Consider the following 20,887-nt stretch of genomic DNA (forward strand, 5'->3'; position numbering starts at 1 on the left):
ATGGGTCAGGCAAAGGTGGAGGCAGGGTGGACTTCTTAGACTGGGAGCATAGTGCTGAAAGAAGCAGCATGTGGGGCAAAGATGGAACAGATCTGTTTCCCACTAAGGAACCCCAAAGTTAGCAGTTAGGTGAGCTGGGGCATGTGCAGTAGCGCAACAGCTCTGGGGGCTTTGCTGCATGGGACCCAGTGCCAGGCACATCTGGCTCTAGTTACAGCGTTCAGTTGACATCTGCACTGGTTGAATGCCGTGTGGTTTCCCTGCCTCGCAAAGAATGCAGTGCAAGCCCCTGGGGGTCTCAGGAGCACAGCATGTTTACCGTGGTTCTTGGCTAGCTGCACGTGCTGTCACCAGCACCAGGGTAAGCACATGGCTCAGGCATGAGCCACCCCAGGCACACAGGGCTGCTCCCAGACTGAAGAACCACAGGCAGTCCAGCCTGGTGTCACCACCCCTGGGGGGCTGCTGGCCAATGGGACAACAATGCACCCTCACCTGGGGCAGCCCATGGGGATGGCTCAGGATATTCCTGGCTGTCTTGGCTGAGACTTGGCTATCTGTAACACTGGATTGCTACAGGATTCACAGATCATCCTGCAGAGCTGCTCCTAGCCCAGCTCAGTGACACAAGCTTCCTCCACATTAAGAAGTACCATGATGGCTGCACCATCATAACCCATAACATGAGCAAAAGAGCCGCAGTAAGCCAGTCCTTCATAACTCGCTGCCTCAGCCAGAGGCCACTGCCAGGGTCAGGTCTCCATCACACAAAGTGGTAAGCAAGTACCCAGCACAAGAGAAGCCAGCAAGATTTCACAGTGTTATTTGAAACCTGAGCCATGCAACTGCAATGAGCACTGGGGGAAGGAAAACTAGAAAACAGTAGTAAGATCGTGGCTTCACATAGTTTAAGCATGTGCGCAGCCTTAGTGGTGATCACACAATGTTTCTGAAGCACTCAGCAGAACCATTTTTTTTAGCATTTGCTTTAAAAGCAATCCATGCCTCATCTTTCAACTCCGCGCAGTGCTCTGCTGCCAGAGCCGCTGGCTCCATGCGGGTCATTCACAGCATCCTCACCAAAGGCCAGGGGACTATTAGATCACCAGGTCTGCCTTTATGCTGCATGACAGTGAACTCCATCCAGCTGCGTATGAAATATTTGCAGTCAGACCCAATGAAGAACATTAGCAAAAAGCTGCTGGCATCGATGAGCCACTGAAAATGCTCTGCCAAGTCCACATCAGCATTAACTGCCTCAATGCCTGAGCAGTTCTATATACACGCTGTGGAGTGAGCTGATATCCCACAAAGCTGGGGTGAAGGAGGACTGCACGACCACAGGCAGCATCCACAACCCAACAACTGGGGCGCACAAGGCACAAAAAGAAAGCAAGAGGGAGATGAGATGATGGAATTCCCAGCCTGTCACTCTCGGATTACTTATCAAAAAAGCCCCATATGTCCCCAGATGTGAGGTAGGCAACCAAAGTGAAGGCTTCCCCAGAGTATTCCCCACTACTCTTGTATGCATCACTGAGGACTTGTTTTCAAAGAACAGGAGGCATGGGGCAGGGGAACAAAGAGGGCCACATCATGGGGGACACAATGGTGTGCAGCAGGACCACCAGCTTGAGTGAGGAATACATCCAGCACACTAGTTGGCAAGTGCTAGGGTCGTTCTGAGGGCCTGGGAGCTGCCTACCCTGACACTCAGGAGAAAAGGAATTCTATGGACCAAAAACTGCATGGATGAACCTACAAACACTTCAAACACAGATCTGAACACACTGAACTGGGTAGCCAACTGCTCCATGGCACTGGGTAGAAATAGCTCATCCACAGCAGCGAGGGGTTTGGTAAATGTCTGCAAGCCAGTCTGGAGGGACTGGGAAACAGGTAGGGAAGGAGGGCACAGCAAAGCAGGCAGAGATATGTTGTATCTTTTCCCTTGCTCAGTGATAAAGGACAGCAGTTTTCAGCGATACTTGCTGTTGTGTCAGAAGTCACCTCACAGTGAATGGGAGAAAGCAACCAAAGGCAGTTCTGGCAAGGTGTGCTCAGAGGAAAGTGTCAGCAGCTCCTACCTGCAGCACCATCAGCTGAGAGCAGCGTCACAGACACATCCAAACAGTCCCTGAGCAAGAAACTCAGTTCTGGGTATGCTACCGTCAAACAAAGCGAGAGGACAGCTGTGCAGAGAAGGATATCATGCTAATTAACAGGTTTTGCAGCCCCAGGACCCAGGCTCACAGTGTGCACGATGACCTGAGTGAGGCCCCCAGAGGTACCAGCAGAAAGCTGTGATTTGGGAAGGAGGAAAGGCAACCCACGCACAGCTGGGATTTTAAGCCAAAGAAGCTATATAAATAAACAGCACCAGGGTGTAGTACAGCCTGCAATGCTACCTGAGGAAGGGAAACCGAAGGTCACCATACCAGAGAGAGAGGGAGTGCAGTGCGAACAGCAGAACAGAAAATATCCCACCTGGCAAAAAAATGAAATCGTGAAATGAAGCTCTTTAGGGGCCCTGAGTTTCCTGGATGGAAACGTGTCCAGTGCAGCAAGGGATGTAGGAAGATGGATGAGGTGGAAGAAGGGAGTCTCACAGAGCGGCTGGAGGCGGCAGCGAGCTCTCGGCGAGCAGTAACGCCATGTGGTTACTCACCGACGGTGACTTCAGCGCAGCTTTTGTGTGAGAAAGCTCCAAAAGCAGCAGGTCACAGAGAAGTTTAAAAAGTGCTGATTTGGACTCCAGAAGAGATGGAAAGCCATTGACAACAAGCCATTAGATGCATGTTCCAGAGTTCACGTTCATGGGGATTGCAGCTCTCCCTCTCAGCTCTCACTTTCCAGAGCAGAGCGCACACGGACAGGGAGTGCAGCACTGGGGCACAGCTCCTCGTCCCCCTGGGCTTGAAGGCCTGTGGCAGCCCTGGGTACCCCAGGCAGCTGAATCCCACTGACAACAGGTCAACAGCAACACCCTCTGCTATGGGATGGACGTTGTTTTCAAAGAGGTTCAGCACCCTTCCGCACAGTATGACGCTCAGGGTGGCCCCAGGTGCCACCGTGGTCCAGCTGCTGGCACTGAAGGCATCACAGGGACCTGGAAAATGCTGCCCAGGGAAATCACTGCCCTGCCACCCCACCACAGGAAGGCTGACAACAATCAGCCTGCAGGAAGGATAACATCCTCCTGAGCTGAGGACTGGGTCTCCCAAGGAATCACTCCAATACGCTCTCCCTCCAAGAGGCTGGAAAAACAAGATGTAGGTGTGTCAGAAACTGCCACTTACCTGCCATTAGTGATCAAGACTTCGTGTGTCAAACATAACAGTGAAGAAAAGCAAAGTTGTGTAGTTGTAAGGGACTACATGAGCACAGGAACATGCAGAAGGTACATGGAGACACCTCTGTCTTAAAAGTTTGCAGTGAGGCAAGCAAGGGAAAAAGAACATCAGGGATGAAGCTGCCTTTTGCACTCTAGTGAAGATACCTGCCCATATTGGAGAAGAATGTCTGCCCATGTCAGAGAAAGTAAGCCCAGAGCCTGCACACTGTTCATGCACAGAGCCAACACACACCACGCGGGTCAGTCAAGCTGCCCATTGCAGGGCTCCAGTGGCCTGTACTCTACTGGCTAGCAGAGATACTCATCGTGAGGGGCATCAGCCCCAGGGGATCAGAGGGAGAGCTGCAGAGCAGGGAGCCTGGGGGTATGTCGGCACCGCACTGTGTCTCGCTGCAGGCTCCCCTTCACTGCAGAGCAGCTGTGGCCCTGCCATATGATCTCCTCTCCACCTCCTCAGGGCTGTAGCCAGAGCCTGGAGCTGGAAGCGGCTCTGCCAGGCAACTCATAGAAGCCTCCCGCGGCTGAGCCAGCTGAAGCCATGGGAAGCTGCCGTGTGGAGTGCTTACAAGGGGCCCATTACGGGAGGACGGAGCCAAGAGGCCAGGTACCTGCAGCAAGAGCTGCGGCAGCCAGGCTCCATCCCGCCGGGCCAAACGAGCCGCCTGCCAAGCACGGGGCACGGCACCCGGAGAGCGGCAGAGCAGCATCCACTGCCCACAGCAGCACACAGCTGCCCAACCCACCGGAGCCAGCAGAACACCAGACCCCAGCGCTCTCACCCACGGCACGGCCCCGTGTGCCGGGCGGCGTGCGCCGCCCCGCTCTCGCACCTCGACGCACACAAACGGATCGCCGCACGCGCGGGACGGCGGGACGCAAGGGACCGGCAAACCGCTGGCGGAGAGCTCCGATGGGAGCGCGGCTCCACGCCCCTCCCGGAGGGCCGTCCCGCCGCGCCCGAGGAGGGCAGCGGAGAGGCACGAGCGCGCGGCGTACACTTACCCCGCCATCCTCCCTCTGCCGTTCGGCTCCTTCGCCCGCGGCACGACCCGCGCCTTGAGCGCGCTCCTGGGTCGCTGCCGGGAGGGCTGCAGCCCCTGCGCGGGGCCGAGTCCGGGCTCGGGGCGCTGCCTGCGGCCGTCGTTGGGGCTCTCCGCGGGGCCGCCCTCGGGGCGGAGGGCGGCGGGCAGGGCGGCCGGCTCCGGGGGGGCTCTGTGCGGCCGGGGCAGGCCGGGAGCGGTGCCCGTCGCCCCCAGGGGCGCCGTCTGACCCCGCAGCCGACGGGGCTCGGCGCGGCGGGAGGCGCCGGGCTCCAGCCTCGCCGCCAGGTCCCGCTGGCAGTCGCCGAGTCCCAGCAGGATCGCGAAGGTGAGGGGCAAGACGCTGGCCGCGGCGCCCCGCATGCTGTCAGCCCGCGGGGCGGGCGAGGGCCGGCGGCGCGGGGCGGGCATCCCCCCGGGGGCTGGCGCTCCGGTCCGCCCGACGGAGCCGCTCCTCACTGCCCCATCTCCCCGCGGGGCTCCGCCAGCACCTGCAGCCCGCCGGGGCCGGGGACCGGGACGTGGGCTGCCGAGCGGCCCCGCGGAAGGAGGAAGAGCAGGAGGAGCGCGGCCGTCCCGCCGGCGAGCTCTGGCGTTCCGCAGGCGGCTCCGAGCACCTTTGCGCCCGCCTCTGGCACTGCCAGAGCCTGGAGGGGATGGAGGGTTTTATTTTTGGAAACCTCCCCCTTTTGCGTCTTTTTGATGCTGACATCCCCCCTCTCCAGAGGACACGGCTCAGCCCCCCTCCTTAGCCGAGGAGACATTCCAGCAACACCCACTTTGGCAAAGGGAAACAAACTACAACGGAGAAGCCTTAACCCCTGCCTGGCCGGGGAAGCTGACGCTCCACCGATTCGGGAGCCGCCCTCGCTCCCGCCGCCCCCGCTGTCCGGTCCACGGTGAGCCGCCGGCCCTCGGCGCTGCCGGCAGCGCTCGGGGAGCGGCCGCGGCCGCGGCTGCTGCCGTGGGGGCGCCGAGCGGGGATGCGGGCGCCAGAGGGACGCGCCACCACCCCCCGGCGTCTGGGGCCCTCGGGAGCAGCAGCGTCTCCTCAGCCGCCTGCCTGCTGCCCCGGTGGCATCTCTCGGTGCGAAGAGCCTTACTGCCGTCGCAGTCTGGTTTCAGTGCTCTCATACAGCCCCAAACCCTGCTCGGAACTTTACACATTTACTTGTAGAAAAGAACTCACCTGAAAGCTCCAGGTCCTTCGGCTAAGAGACGCCTTCCAGGAGTCACATCCATCAATAGATGTCAAGCCCTCCCATTTTCCTCCGTGTGGGCACGTGGAGGTGGAAGGGTGGCTCCAAATGGCTGCTTTAAATGCACTGAGAGGACTGGGCGAAGAGTGAGAGCAGGTAGAAGGATGTCAGGGTTTGACCTCATCCTCTGCCATATCTCTGCTGCTCTCCACTGCCCTTGGCCATCTTGGGCAGGAGCAGGTCCTCCTTGAGGACCTCAGGCTCAGCCTCAGCTGAACACCATGAGGTATTTGGGGTGGGCTCTCCAGGCTGTTTACTGCAGCCCTTGCATGCAAGAAGGGCAAAGAAGCACGCTGAGTGCACTCAAGGGGCCACCAACCTAGATTCATTACGCCAAGCCCAGGCAGGTGGAAGGTACGGCTCACTGAAGCATCCCGATGCAGAGAGCAGCTCCTGAATGTCTGCAAGAGGAACAAGGATCAGAGTGTGCATGGAGCAGTCCTTTCACTGTACCCTCATGTCTGCCTTCAGGATAGGGACTGTTGGTGCCAGATGTTGCAGCTCAACCACTGAGTTTAGTAGAAAAGTTGTCATGTCAACCCATGAATTTATCTATTCTCCCTTGCCCACCGATGCATGGAAGAGCTGCAATAGAACACAGACTCACCTCCCATGTTCACCACTCCTCCAGGCCTTCACAGGGCCTGCTGACTGCCCTCTGCATCCTTTCCCACTTTCCCACTTTCCCACTGCAGGTACTCACAGCAAGGCTGAGCAGGTTCAGACTTTGACCTCAGGGACTGGCAGCTGGCTGCGTGGGGCAGTGGCATCAGAGCAAGGGACAGTAGGTGCCTTGGCATTTCCTGGATGATATAATCTCTCCATCTGCGTGGGCAGAATCTGGTGTAGCCACTGAATGCTGCAAGCAGTGCCAGATAAGAGCCGAGGCTCAGCTCTTTGTTCTGAGGAAGAGGAATGTCCTTTCCATCCTCACCTAATTACTTTCTTATGCAGCAGTGGAAAGAATGTTTGTGCCTTAACCTGACACAAGAAAATTATCAATACCATAAACAAAGCCGTAAACAAAGCTTCTCAAAGCATGCTAGCAGTGCTGGAAGCCCTGCGGGAAGCCCTGCAGAGGACTCAGTTGGAGCACCAGTGGGTTCCTCCCCCCCAGAAGTACTGGGTCACCCCTGGAAGATGCAGTCTCGGGGTCTGACAGCTGAGGAATGAGGTTTACAAACCAAGCACAGCCTCAGCTGGCCTTCCAGTACCCCACACGGAGCCAGCACAGGGACTTGGCATCCCATCTCGAATCAGCCTTGTGTCACACTCACAGCCACCCCAGGAGCTGGATGCTGAGCCCTACCCAGTCTCCCCATGCAAGCAGGCATTCCTCCAAGGATGTTCCAGAACTGTTTGTTCTCAGCAGCACGTGTGCCCGTCAGACAGGGAGCAAGGGCAGCCCCGATGCAGGTGAGCCAGAGGCAATGCACAGGTACAGGATTGCCTTGTATTTAGCTCTTCCTGAAAATGAGTAGGAAATTGGGAAGCACAAGGAGCATGGAGAGCTGCAAGTTGGGCTGCAGCACGCTGTTCAGCGGAGGCTCAGCAGACAAACATGAAATACCTCATTTCTCAGGAACTCACACAGACAGAGAGCGGCCGATCGAGCGGCTCGCCGCCGAGATCAAACCCCCGCCTGGGAAGAGAGATTAGCAGCAGGGGAGGGTGGTGAGTGGAGTTCAACAGCAGAGAGCATGGTCCAGGAGGGCGAGCTGCAGGTGGGAAAAGCAGAAGCACCGCGTCCACCTACTTGTACTTCCCTGCACCAGCTCTGGGGTCACTGAGACAGCACCAAAGGAGAGGCCAAGGTCAGATGGAGTTGTGGCACCTCCCTAAGATCACACTTTCCATGACTAGCAGCATACCAAGGGGAATGAGGCAGCCCTTGGGTCTAGAGCAGAAAGGAAGAGGCTCACTGGAACCTGGAGAGAAGAGGAGCGAGGATGCACCACGCTGACAAAATGGCCCATCCTTCCCACCACCGTTATGGTGGGGAAACAGGAGTGCTTGGGCAGCTGAGAATCAAAGTCACAGTGCCTGGTAAAGGAGGCTGAGAGGGAAAAGATGTCTGTACCCTGGAGGAATGGCTGAGAGTCAGTTCTCCTTCAGCCCTCTCAAAGAATAGGGAGCAGGGGTCCCACTGTGTCTGGACCCCTTGCACTCTCATTCTTCTACCCTTCATGTCCCCATCATCTCTGCAACACTCCCTTGCTGGGAGTGTGGGTAGCACCCGGGAACCATGCTTCCAGGGCCAGTTGGCCCGCAGATGTAGCTCCTGGCACCACATCCCTTAGATAAATTAGTTTGTTTTCTTCCTCTTCTGAAAGGTTCACAACCCACATGTGCTTCTTCCTCTGCTGTGAGTGGACCCCTAACGCGCTGCAGATGGGACACATTCCATGGATTCAGGAGCTGCCTGAAGCTCGTGGGTTAAGAAGAAGCATTTCCCTGACTGAAGGCTGAGGTGCAGGAGAAGGCCAGCCAGTCCCCCAGGTTCACAAATCAGGGTGCACAGCCAGTCTTTTGGAGGCACAAGCCTCTGAAAAGAGCCACCTCAAGGAGCAAGGGCACAGTAGCCTGGAGAGCTGGATGGAGAAACAGCTTCCAGGCAGCAATTCATCTCTGAGGGCACCTCTGAAACCAAGGACATTGAGGAAGCAAGAAAAACAGTTTATGGTCTTGAAAGCACGGCCAGCAAAGCCTCCAGAAACACCATTCCAAGCCTTGACTTTGCCATGAGAACACAGAGTTCAGTGCTTATGCTGACAGGATGCCCAGGGAAGGAGATGCTCCCGAAGGACTGACAAGCTGCAAGGCAGGTTTTGGGAACAGCTCTGTCCAGACACTCATGCTGGCCCCTCCAGCCACTTTCATCCGCTCTTGATGTTTCCATCCCTCAGAGCCCCAGGACACATCTCAGCCTTCCCTTGAGAGGAGAAGGCCAGCATATTGTCAGAAATCAGAACAAAAACTGTCTGGCAGCCTCTAACAGAAAGCCAACGTTTGCTGGGTTTGTTGCTCCTTCTCCTTTTGCCTAACCATCTCCAAGATGAAGGAGAGAGGCACAGCCGAACCAAGTGGGTGTCCCACCACTGGGCACTTTGGTCATACTGTTGTATGAACATATGTCCATGTATTACTGAGGGCTGAGACCACATGCTGGAAAGGAGCTTACAACATGAGAGCAAACCATGCCACTGTGAGGGAGAAGAAATTTGGAGAGCAGGAACAGATGGCAGAACCCAGGGGATAGGAGTGAAGAGTGAGGCAGAGAGGAGATTGCTGTGGGCTACTGCTACAGAAAGGCTCTGGTGGGGCTGGTTGCAGAGCACAGCTGGCTCCTTATTTATCCATCACAGTATTTCAACCCTTCAACAACTCTTCAAGAGAGAGAAGAAAAAAAAATAAAGAGAGAAAACTCAGCTAGAATGTGACTCATGCAGAGCTACAGCAGCTCAGGGGAGCCTGTCCATTTATAATTAATGAAGTCCTGTTTTCATTGATCTGACTGCGGCCTTCCCTCACCCCAGGAGGCTGGGGCTGGCTTCTCTGCCACCTCATACCTGTGGTGGAGCTGCACGTGGCAGGGAGAGGATCTTACAGACTGGACAGCCCTGGCCACAAGCTCAATCCATCATATCTTCCTCAAAGGAGCGAGGCTGCTCAGGGTGTCCATCCCACAGAGCTTCAAGCAGAGCACAGAGTCAGTGCCTCCCAGGAAGAGAGAAATGGAAAGAAAGAGTGAGAGGAAGCTTTTCCAGAGGCAGGTTGTCACACACTGGACAGCCTGAGATCAGGACCGCGGGCCGCTATCCTCAGCAGAAAGCTTCCCTTCTTGGCGGCTGGGACCACCCCAGGAACAGTGCTTCCAAAGAGCCCACAACCTGAAAGAAGGAAAAGACAGATCCAAGCAAAGTAACACAACACTGTTGTTGGACAGAAGAAACAAGATAATACCAGACAGTGCTGAAAGAGTTCGTTCTGAGAACATCCTGCCATACAGAACTTTTCTCAACAGCACTGCATTTTCTCAGCACATCAAAAAGATCAGATACAAACAAACAAACAAGCCTGTAATCAAGCTTTGAATTCTACTGAGTGTTTGGGATTAAAGTCATTTAATCTTCCGATTAATGCTTTTGGTTTCAAAGCAGTCTTCCTAAAAAGCTATGACTTTTGTTTCCTTCGAGGTTTTGGTCCTGCTTTACAACATTCCACTGCTAAATGCATAGGGAACTCAAACAGAAGTCCTTCAGCCAGCGGATTTGTGTGTCGGGAGAAAACTGGTGGCAGCCCTGCAGACCCCAAAATGGAAGGAACCTGGCTAATGCTGCATTTGTATTTTTGGCTAATGCTGCATTTGTATTTTTGCTTGATTACTCTGTCATCCCAAAATGGCACCAAATTTTAGGTGCTTTCCTTCCAGTTTGGGAGGCGGAAGAGCTGTGATCTCAGTTTGTTACAATGCGATGAGTTCAAGTCAATTTTAAATGTCTTAATAATAAGTGAATCTTAGAGAGCTGCAAAAGGTGACAGTGATAAGGTGGCGTGTGTTGGAGCTCAAGTAGTCAGTCACCAGGCAATTACTAGTTCATTTACACTTTACAGTCCCACTGGGTAATTATTGGGATTAGGCTGCGTACCCAGTTTCCCAGCTATGACTTCACAGGCTGGGAATCCAGCTCTCTGCTGACATCAGAGCTGTGAGAGCTGCCCCCACCAGCTGCCCGCTGTCACCCACCCTCACAGAGGTGTGGCACACCCTTGTGGACCCGCAGCTGGGTGCGGGCTCTAACCAGAAATAAACTCTCATTCCTCATTGTTTTAGCAAGGAAATAAATGTAGGGCTGGTGCACCCCGCAGATGCTTGCCCATACAGCCAGGGCTGCCTCTCCCAAGCTGGCTCCAGTGCTGCACATGAGCAGCTGGGGGCTGCAGGACATTGTGGGACAGCCCCCTCTTCCCTCAGTCTGACTCCAGTTGTTATGAACTACGGCTGACCTACAGCTCTCTGCCTCACCTGTCCCTGCCCCGGCATCCATATCCTATATGGCACCAGCCCCTTGGCCCCTGCTCAGCTCGAGCCTCCAGCTGGCTTTGGGGCCACTGCTAGAAACATTATAGCACACCTGTTCTTCAGATGAGGGTTTACAGCCAAGGCGAGCACATCTGGATTGTGAAATAGACGCTTGGAAGTTTATCAACATGTTTCCAAACAGTCTGGGTATGGCAGTGGCTCTGTCTCAGTGCTCTACTGGAGGAAGCAGCTGGCCTGGGCGGATGGTTCAGCACCCTTCTCACGCTCCGCACAGGCCAGGCTGAGCAGCACAAATGCACGTGTCCCTGAAAACCCAAAATGCCTCTTCCTGACAGCACTGCTCCAGGAAGCCATGTCAGTGAGGCTCTCAGAAGGGAGCAGGGAAGGGAAATCCAGAGCCCTTCCCACCCCCGAGCCCGCTGATGCAGTGCACCCATCCTGGCCCCAGGCCAGCAGCTCCCCAAAGCTCTGTGCTCATACTGATGGTCATGGGGCTGCTCTCCATCACGTGCAAGGATGTGCTCCGGCGGCTCTGTCCTGCACCAGGCATGGCCGTCAGCAGTCCTCCAGGACTCCCAGCAGCGTCACACTGCCACTAATGGGTTTGTCAGCACCACGCAGATGTGAGCAGGGATCACGGCCCACTGCCCTGGGCCACTTCATGTGCACAGCTCTGCTATTGTATGAGTTTCTCAGATGTGCATCTCTCACACCCATGCTCACAACAGACCTCCCACACAAATGCATAGTAAAACACTGATTTGGTTGTCTTCCCAGCCATCCCTTGCCAAGAGAAGCACATCTAATACTTAGGAGCATGAGGGACAAGGGGGCAGAAGGTGCAGAAGACCTGTAAGCTGCCAGAGCAGGAGATCTCCTTGGCTTGCGCAGTAGCTGTTGCTTCCCACAAGACCATTGGATGTCCCAGGTCTGAGCTCACAGCAGCTGATGAGCAAACCTTCTCCCAGTGGTAAAGCAAGTGACACTAGATACAGATGTACTCCTGAAAACCATTCTTTCCCTGACTGACACCCAACAGCAGCTTGGCTGACAGATGGCAGAGTCTGCATTCTGCACTCACCTTCCATCTGCTGGTCCATCTGCAGGTAAGGCAATGCTCTCGTGCTGCAGTGCTCACTGCTCTGCTCCCTTCTCCTGCACTGCCCGCCCTTGAAGGGAGACCTCTTCATTTCCCCTATGGCTGAGCTCTGCACAGATATCTACAGGAACAAATAGCACAAAAGGAGACATTACTTTCAAGCTGGACCAGACCTTCACTTCTTTTGCTGTTGACTATGAGCATATCTGTTCTTTAGAGGCACCAGTTCAAAGTAGTTCCAAGTTCAGAACGCTTCAATGGGAGATGCTGGAGAGGAACGCAAGTGAGGCAACACCATGCCTGCAGGCACTGTACCTTCCATGACAGAGGTGCAAATGCATTTCTATAGCAGTTTGCATTCAATCAAATTCTTCATCCTATGTATTCACTTTAAGAGCTTGGAGCTGGGGCCGCAGAGCTCCCAAAAAGGCCTGGAAAGAAGTGCATCCTGACTCAGGGGAACTAATATGAGAGCGTCAGCACAGAGAGAGCTGACAACTTTTAAACAGAGCACATGATAATCGGGCTGGGGACAGTGCCTCAGGGTGCTGAGACTGGGACCAGAGTTCAGTCTGGCTCTGATACATGTTTCTTCTTCTGTCTCAGATAAAGCACCTAGCTTTGACCCTCAGTGACAAAATGGACAAGAGACTACCCCACACACCTACCTTGTTTGCCCACATCCTTGCTGGGACCTGTGGTGTTTGAGTGAGCCAGGTTATATTGGAACAAAGGGCATAGTGCAGGAGAAGAATTCTGAATGAAGGTGAGAGTGGTATGCACACCAGTGCTTAGGCAAAACAGATGTGTTTAGTTGCACCTACCACTGAGCACATGTAGCATTGTCTTAAACCCATACAAGAGCACAGTTTACTGCCAATGATGTCTTCCATGGGACTTAGAGAACCTGCAAAGAATGCACCACAATTCAGGGCAAGAAGTACTGCAAGACACAACAGAGGAGAATAGGTTGGAAAACAGGAAAATAAATTCATTTGCATCTTGCTAAGAAAATTCATATCTAGATGTACTGGTAGGACCACCTGCCCAGACAGTGTATTTCTGCTGATGGAGAGGTTCATGCAGCTTCACATTTCTCAGTAAGTTGAGCTGGTTACTTCTAAACTTCCAGGTCACTGGGTCTTCTGTGTCTTCCTTCTCATTGCAGCATAGATCTGACCCCAGGCGCAACCCCACATTGCTAGGGCAAGAAAGTCACTCATTACAGCCAGTGCTTTGTTCAGGGCTGAGCCAACACTTCCTCCCCAGGGAGAGTGCAGCTCTGAGGAGGCAGAGGTCAAGTGTGCTCTTCCCATGAGCTGAGGATTCACCTTTTGCCACTTAATCCAGGCAGAGATTACACAGACAACAAGGAGCTCCTTTGGAGGTGGGAACAGTGCTGCCAAGCACTTGAGGCACAAGCAGGTACAATGGGAGATGTGAACATGTGTCCCTCACCACAAACCTTTGGGGCAGGAACAAGAAGGCAGCTTGAAAAACAAAACATCCCCAGACAGTTCATTGTTGTTTTGCAAAATAACTTTATCACTACCACCAACTGGTCAGGTTTGACAACTGATGCTCATGTGGCTTTTGATGCTTAACTTCCACGGGTTGCTTCACAGCCTTGTCTTCTCCAGGGAGAACTGGACACAGAATAGCCTCACCACCACAGTGCCTGGAGGTGGATGTGTTGCAGCAGCTCAGCTCTGAGCCTGTCTGCACAGCGCAGGAGCAGCACCACAGCATGTCTGAGAGTGCTCCTGCTGCCTTAGCCAGCCTCAGCTGTGGCCCTGCACAGTCCGGTGCTCTCTCCCACATTCACAGATTGGTTGGAGGTGAAACGGGATCTCAGAAGATGATCCAGTCACCTCTGTCCTCAGAGTGGGGTCAGCCAGAGCAGGGTGCTCAGGGCTGTCTCTGGTTGAGTTTTAGACATCTCCATAGATGGGGCAACCTTTTGCTGCCTGGTTCACTCTCATCTAACCTCTAGGCCAGGAGGCTGTTGGCTTTATGCCCACAGTGGGTTTGTTCACAGCTGGAGGAGATACTGGTACCTCTTTTGGGGATGCTGTACCTGCACCATGATGCTATTCAATCTAAAGACACACACAACTCCCGGCTCCAGTCCCACCAGAGCTGCACCAGGAAGATGCTGACTCCTAAGTTACATGGCTGTGGTTTATCAGTTCACAGAGGCCCAGAGTGAAAGGATGAGGTCCTCCTCTTCTACTGACTGAGCAAACAGAATAATAGTGAATCTGGCTCATTCCATTTTCCTCTGTTTCTTGCTTTCTGTTCAAGGTATCTGAATGAGCAGGGGATCTCATTTAGCAGGAAAACTTTTCTCTATCAGAGCTGATTGTCTCCAAGATTGAGGAGGACTAACCCCAATGAGTCCTCCGTAAACACCTTGACTCCCCCACGGCCATCCCTTCCTCCCTTCTGTTCAGCCTACAGACAGTGCGAACCCATGAGGATCCCAATCCCACAAGCCTGTTTTCACCGATCTGTACCATTTTAACTCCTGGTGCTTTTCTGGTTCTAATTATCTCTCTGCAGAGCTGATGACACTTAGACATTTCATTTTCCTGAAGACTTTTTCTGGCACTCAAATCCTGATTTATGCAGCACAGCCGTGGACATCCTAATCACCCAGGCTCACCTCTTGCTTGTTAACACCCTAGCTGGCTGAGGACCTGGACACACCTTTCCCTCCCATCGGCAGATCCAAAGCAGACTGAACCTTTGCCCTCAGTGAAGTCAAAGCTTTGGCAGGTCTCTCCTCCTACCCCTTTCCCTCTCATTTATCACTGATCATTAATCACAGCAGCCTCTTTCCGCAGGGGAACTGCCTGGACAGACCCCAACCTGCCCCTGCAGCTGACAAGCAAAATCCCAGGAACAGGCACTGAACAAGGGCAAACCCAGTTAACTGCTGTCAGAAAATGCTACCAGTAGACTCAGCCTGGCTGTTAACCCAGCTGCTGAGAGGGCATGGTGAGCTTGGATCTCCTCCCAGACCCCTCGGGATGCTTCCAGCAGGGGAAACAGCTGCTTCCCCACACTCCCATCTTCTGCTCTTGCTGGAAACCAGTTCAGAAACAACAGTTAGGGATCTAAACAGCTCTTAACACTTATCACCTCCTGTCCCCAGAGGCGGATCCAAATCCAAAGTATAGCTACAAGACATGCATATCGACTTGCAACACCTCTTTGGAAGAATTAAAGAGTGGCACAATACAGTACTCAGGACACAATGACAAGTACTTCCATCCAGCCAAAGAAGTCAGAGTCCAACACTGGTTCAGCCTGCAAAATGGTGCGAGAGGTTCAGGCTGGGCATGGTACCAAACATTACAGTAGAGCCCCTCTTTATGGCCCCCAGACATTTTTGCATTTGCGAGGGCCTGACAACCTTTCCAAGTTTCTCTACACCATCCTGCTATTCTTTTTTTTGGGCTGTTTCTTGCTCCTTGTCTACACTGCCTGACAAGCTGTTTTGCAGGAGGCAAGGTCATCTCTCACGAGCAATCAGCATTGCACATAACACAAGGAGGGTGCATTGTCTCTGCAAAGCAAATCTTACACCTCTGTGTTGTGCTGGGACACATCTGTCTGAGTCATGTTTTGGGAAGGACTGTTCTCTGTCCTAGTCAGCCACTGCTGCCACCTGGAGAGACAGCACAACAGCATTAAGGGCTGTGACCTGGATACTCCTTAAATTCCCTTCTAGCCCTCTGCAGTGCTCGCATCCAGCCAGGCCTGCCAGGAGGAGGAGGGCAGCTGGACAGGCGCCCTGCATGCTAGCTAGGCCTTTGTGTACTGGCCACAGGATCTGCATCTGAAGCTGCTAACAAATGAGGTGAAAGAAAAGTCTGGAACCAGGACCAAGTCTGGTGCTGGTTTGAGTTCTGACTGCAGAGCAGCTGGTGCAGTCTTGTGGGTGATACACAACTCAGCCGTCCTGAACACCCTTGCTGAACTGAAGTTTCCCTCACAGTGAACCAAGTGCCTTATTCCACCTCCCTGACCTCCTGCCATTATAGGTGAGGAAATGACTCCCTGCATTCTGCCCTGAGCAGACTCTTTCACAGGGGAGAATCAAGAGATCAACTGCCCAAAGCAAACTCATGGGCTCCAAGACTGCACCAACACATCATCAAGAGCATTAGCATTTCTCAGTTCTTGCTGAGCTCCCCATCCTGCTCTACCTGTGGAGCTGTGGACACTCCTTTATGGGGATCCAGAGGCTGGAGCATGAGGTGCTTAGACAGGTGGGAGCAGGAACGCAGAGGTGATAGCTCAGGAGGTAGATGAAATTGGGTGGTTGAAAACAAATACATGTGGATATCAGGGCAATTGGTACCATTGGGCCAGGTCCTCCTACTACTGCAGCTTCTACTCCTCCTCCTTTCCTCTGCTTTCCCACCATCTGCTGAGGCGACCACAGGGAGAGGAGGTTTGCGAGGGTCACCCTTAGGCCAAGACAGATGGAAGGGCCCTGCTGCAAGCACTTTCCTAGAGCTGGGCCAGACAGCTGCAGTGTGCCCCAGCCCAGCACATGAAAAGTACCCAGGCTGTGGGAGCTGGCTCACAGCCGCACACACAGCCCTGAGGCTCTCCTGCAGGACCTGAGCCTGCAGCTGGACACAGAGTGAATTAACAAGCTGCTTATGTCCTTCAGCCGAGTTTTGAACAAACAGATGATGCCAGGAAGTGATCCCTCTCTCTCCTGCAGACTGTCCTTCTGGTCAGAGGTACTTTTCACAGCACTCCCCAGGAGCAGAACCAGCAGCACCTTTATTTGCTACACAGAGCTCTGGGCTGTCAACTCCCCTTTGCCTTTGAACCAGCTCCAGCCTTCTCAGCACTGCAGGCATCCAGCCCGGCCTGCTGCAGGCCTAATTAATTCCCTTGTTCATTTACGGTCTTCTGTCAATAAAGCAAGTAATTGGTGCACAGAGGCAGCAGCTCCTCATTCCACGCATGTGCCCTCATCCTGCTGGGAAGCTTTTCCCTCACCAAAACTGCCTGCAGCCACCTCCAGACAGGCTACACGCATGCACGCACCCACAGGCAGGGATGCTGCTACCCAAAATTGTCTCCCCTTATATCCACGGAACTCTATGCAGAGCCTGATGGATCAACTGGGACAAGGTCCCACTGCTCTCTTACCCATTTTTCCCCCTCAGCCCTGGCACCACAGAGATGGGGCTGGGCAGAAGGTGGCAGGGCACTTCCATGGGAGATATCTGGGCAGGATTACCTCAGGGGTCCTGAACCAGAGGCAGCTCATCAGCCTTCAGAAACCTCCCTCACCCCTGTTCTTTGGCCTTCTAGGGCAGGGGGAAGGGATCCCAATGAACATGTTTGTGTGGTTTGCCTTAATAGGGTGTTGTATAACGTAGGGGGAAGTGACTGTGCTGGGAACCCCAGCTGAGAACAGAGACTTTAATCCTGCTGCCCAGGGAAAACTTGGAAAAAATACTTCCATCTGTTCCATTGCATTAGGCTTGTGGCTCAGAGGCTGACAGCTGACCCTGGTTGCTCACTATGCTAGGGTACAGCCCCTGTCAAACATTGCCAGGGCGAGTGACCATGACTGATGGGAAAGGCAAAAGACAGCCAGAAAAGCTGGGGAGGGAGCCCTCCCAGTGCAAGTGATTGGAGAAGGGAGACAGTCAAGCTAGACAGAATCAGTGCACTTGGTCTTCCCCAGGGCCACACCAGCACGCAGGGCAGAGAAGAAGCAACAGAGGAAGAGAATAGGACATAGGATGAGATGCAGGGGGAGAGATAAAGGTGTGGAAGATGCTGCAGGTGGCCTTTCCCCAAGGAGAGTGGGGTTCTGGAAAGCTGTTAACAGCGAGTTCTGTGAAGAAGCTGCCTATTTGTTCCCTAATCAAGTATTAAATTAGCTCAGTCCTAATTAGCTTGAGAACTATGACAGGGTTAAAGCGGATTCTGCCTTCCTCTTCCTGCCTAGAGCCACCAGCTGCCAAACACTGCTCCAGGTTTGCATCCTGCACCAGGCTGTGAGGAAGGTGAGAGGAAACAGGGAGAAAGCCTCTTTAACCCGTCAGAGGCAGGGTGTGGGCTATAACAGGAATGTTTGCTTTAAATCTCATTTAGCCATGGCTGGTTTTGTTACCCATATCCCTATTACACTCTAATCCTCCCCTGGGGGGGACAAGGAGAAACATTTTCCCTTTCCTTGGTCCATCCATGGAGCAGACAGCTCTGCGTCCCTATGTGCTCGCTGCTTTGCAGTCCCTGCTGGCTGTCACTCTGTCCCTGTTTGACAAGGGACCCAGTGGAGCTGCACATTTCTTCTGCACCTCTCCTCTTTTCTAAACGTTTCCTTCAAAACTTCGGTCTGTAGCAGAATGCAGACTTCTTTCCAATCCCTCACACACTCCCAAGCCGCCAGCACTTGAAGAACAAAAATGACCGCGCAGTTGAGAAAAACAGACTGACTCTCTAGAGAAGCTGGCAATGCCTGCAGTTGATAGAGGAGTCCATTTAATTATAGCAGGCCCTAAAAAGAGAACATCAGCTCTCTGTGCTCAACTACACTTTGCTGCTCCACACGTTAAAATTCCCTCTCCACTCTCAAAGTGATGACTAACCTGCGTCTCACATCCCAGTGGAACACATCTGATCTGGTTAGCATTACTGCTGTTGTTTGTTCCTACGGAGCACAATATTCTTACTGAGCTATTTGTCCTGAGCCTCCTGAGAGCGTGTTGCAGGTTAATGTACACATGTAAATCCAACTTCCTCTCATGCATTTTTAATGCATTGCCTGCTGGAAAACAACAGGGGAAGTGGGAGGAGTGCAAAAGGGACTTGTGCTGAGCAAGGGGATGCTTCCCGGATGCTAACTTCTCACACACTCCAATTTGAGGGTTAGAAGCAGAGAAAGAAAGTTATAAAGAAAACACAAATAAATAAATAAATAAATAAATAAAAATAAAAAAGAGGAAAAAGATTAAAAAAAAAAAAGAGAGAGAGAGAGAGAGAGAGAGAGAGAAAGGAAAGTGTACCCCAACATGCAGAAGATCTGAAGCCGGCCCCAACTCCTGGTCCCGCCAGGCTCCAGCTAGCCGTCGGCCCCCCCCGGTGGCCATGCAGCTGTACCTCTCTCTTGCTGTATAGACATAAAGGTGCCATTTCTGTACTGTAATTTTTAGTTTTAGCAACTGATAATAGCACAGGGCATGTTATTCCCAAGGTCCAGGAGTGGGAAGTTTGCATATCGCTGCTTTAAGTACAGGCAAAAGGGAAGGAGGCTGCCAGTTCTTCATAAGCAAGGATCTGGAGCTGCTCCACACCTGCCCTGAGGGTTTCCACAAACCTGAGCCAGCCCCTAACCAGCAAAGTGCCTCTCCAGACACAGCCGAACCTTTCAAAGCTGGTTTCATCCTCCAAGAGAACTGGAGAGAGCTGTGCTTCCTTGTACTTCTTTATCTGCTGCACTAAGTGGCCGTGCTGAAACTCGAGGCAGGCCCACGCTTCAGCTACTGCAGCAAGAGAGCCCCAAACAGCTGCTCGTTCTGGTAAGAGATGAGATTTCTAACATTATTTGGAAAATTGCATCAGTTTTTACAGGGCTTCAGAATTATGTTAGTATAAATCTCTAAATTAAGGGATGGGTATGGGCCAGCACACTTCTCACAGCTTATCAGAGGGCTGTCTCAAGAGGGAGGGAAGAATGCAGTTTTGGCCACCATAGAGTCACTCCCCAAAAAACTACCCAAATTTACTCTGGCCTTCACGTGCCTTGTAGAAAGCCCTGGAGCAGCCTTAGGCCAATTCTCGTTTCTCCATCTTTCATCTGGGGCGAGAGTTCTGCTTCCTCTGCCTGCATTCACTGCAGCTTTACCCCGAGAGCAGCTTGGCTCTCAGCCTCACTCCCCATCTCCAGCCCAGCATATGCTGTAGCACGCCATTCCTGCTGAAGGGTAGTGGGGGAAAGACTGGTTGGGAATTTTGGGTGAACTTCAGCTACAGCTGTTTTGTTTTACTGCAGAAGAAAAAAAATTTATAGCAAATTATGTCTAAAAATGAACACATTCATGCAGTAACACCTCCCTCCTACAATCAAATTCCATGCTCTTGAGAGCAGGGATTAGTGTTTCTCACGCATTCAATGGAAGAAAAATAAAAAAAAGCACAAACAAGGAGAAAGCTTAGAATTTGCTTTTTAAAAATCACAGATTTGGCACCAGAAGGCTCTTGCCAAGACAGACTGAGGTTCTTGTAGACTTGAGAGTCTCCCGTAAGTTTATTTCTTTTACAGTTCCCATAATCACATACTCAGACTTTTTCTGCTCTCACGTGCAAGGTAAATCAGCCAGAGAATAGCCAAAAACATACACATTCACTTTGGGAACAAGGAGTTACTGCTTGGTTCAACTGGCAGATTCAGCCATAACGTTATGAAAGAGAGAAAAAAACATATCCAAATAAAGCATCATTTCCCCAGATGCTTCACTCGTTCAGGTATCTGAAGAAAATTCTTATCTTATTCTTATCTAAAATTCTTAGCTGTTCAACAACTGAGCCAAGAAAAGTTTAGCAGTGGAACTGAGTGCACAAAAGCCATTGACAACGGCACAGCTACCTGGACATACCTCAGGTCAAATACCACATGTAGAACCAAGGATTCCAAGCCATCAGACAGACAGTTGTTGTTACTGAAAACTGGGGCATGCAGATTCCAGCATGAAGGGCACAGATCCAAGTACATGCCAAACCAAATGGCTGCAGATTCAGCAGCAGATCACTGTCACTGCTCCCTCTCCAAGACACCATCAACATTTCCTGGTGGCCAGGAAAGTACACATCCTGAAGCAAGGGGCAGAAACCTTATTATCTACTTTGTGCTGAAGTCATCCAGCAGAATGTTTGCAGGATAGAAACATACCGTGCAACATAAAAACACACAAGTCTCAAAAAGCTTATCTTTCCCTGACTTCAGCAGACCCTCTTGGACAATACAATGAAGCACGAGCAGTGCCAAGACCTGTAGCTCAGGAGAAGTTAGGTACTATAGAGTGAGTTAACCACTAATTGCACCAACTG

The 20,887-nt window shown here is 52.6% G+C and overlaps 1 protein-coding gene across 2 annotated transcripts in view; it reads right to left on the reverse strand.

The window, feature by feature from the left end:
• Window positions 1–5,066, reverse strand: part of LTBP2 (latent transforming growth factor beta binding protein 2) — a 60,451-nt gene extending 55,385 nt beyond the window's left edge. For both annotated transcript variants that reach the window (XM_085225313.1, XM_085225312.1), the window contains exon 1: window positions 4,358–5,066. In XM_085225313.1, coding sequence (XP_085081439.1) covers window positions 4,358–4,806 — 449 coding nt within the window. In that variant the 5' untranslated portion in view covers window positions 4,807–5,066. The remainder of the gene's footprint in view (window positions 1–4,357) is intronic.
• Between the last annotated feature and the right edge of the window lie 15,821 nt (window positions 5,067–20,887).

The sequence above is a fragment of the Meleagris gallopavo genome, chromosome 5, assembly GCF_905368555.1.
Source record: "Meleagris gallopavo chromosome 5, MGAL_WU_HG_1.1, whole genome shotgun sequence".
NCBI lineage: Eukaryota > Metazoa > Chordata > Aves > Galliformes > Phasianidae > Meleagris > Meleagris gallopavo.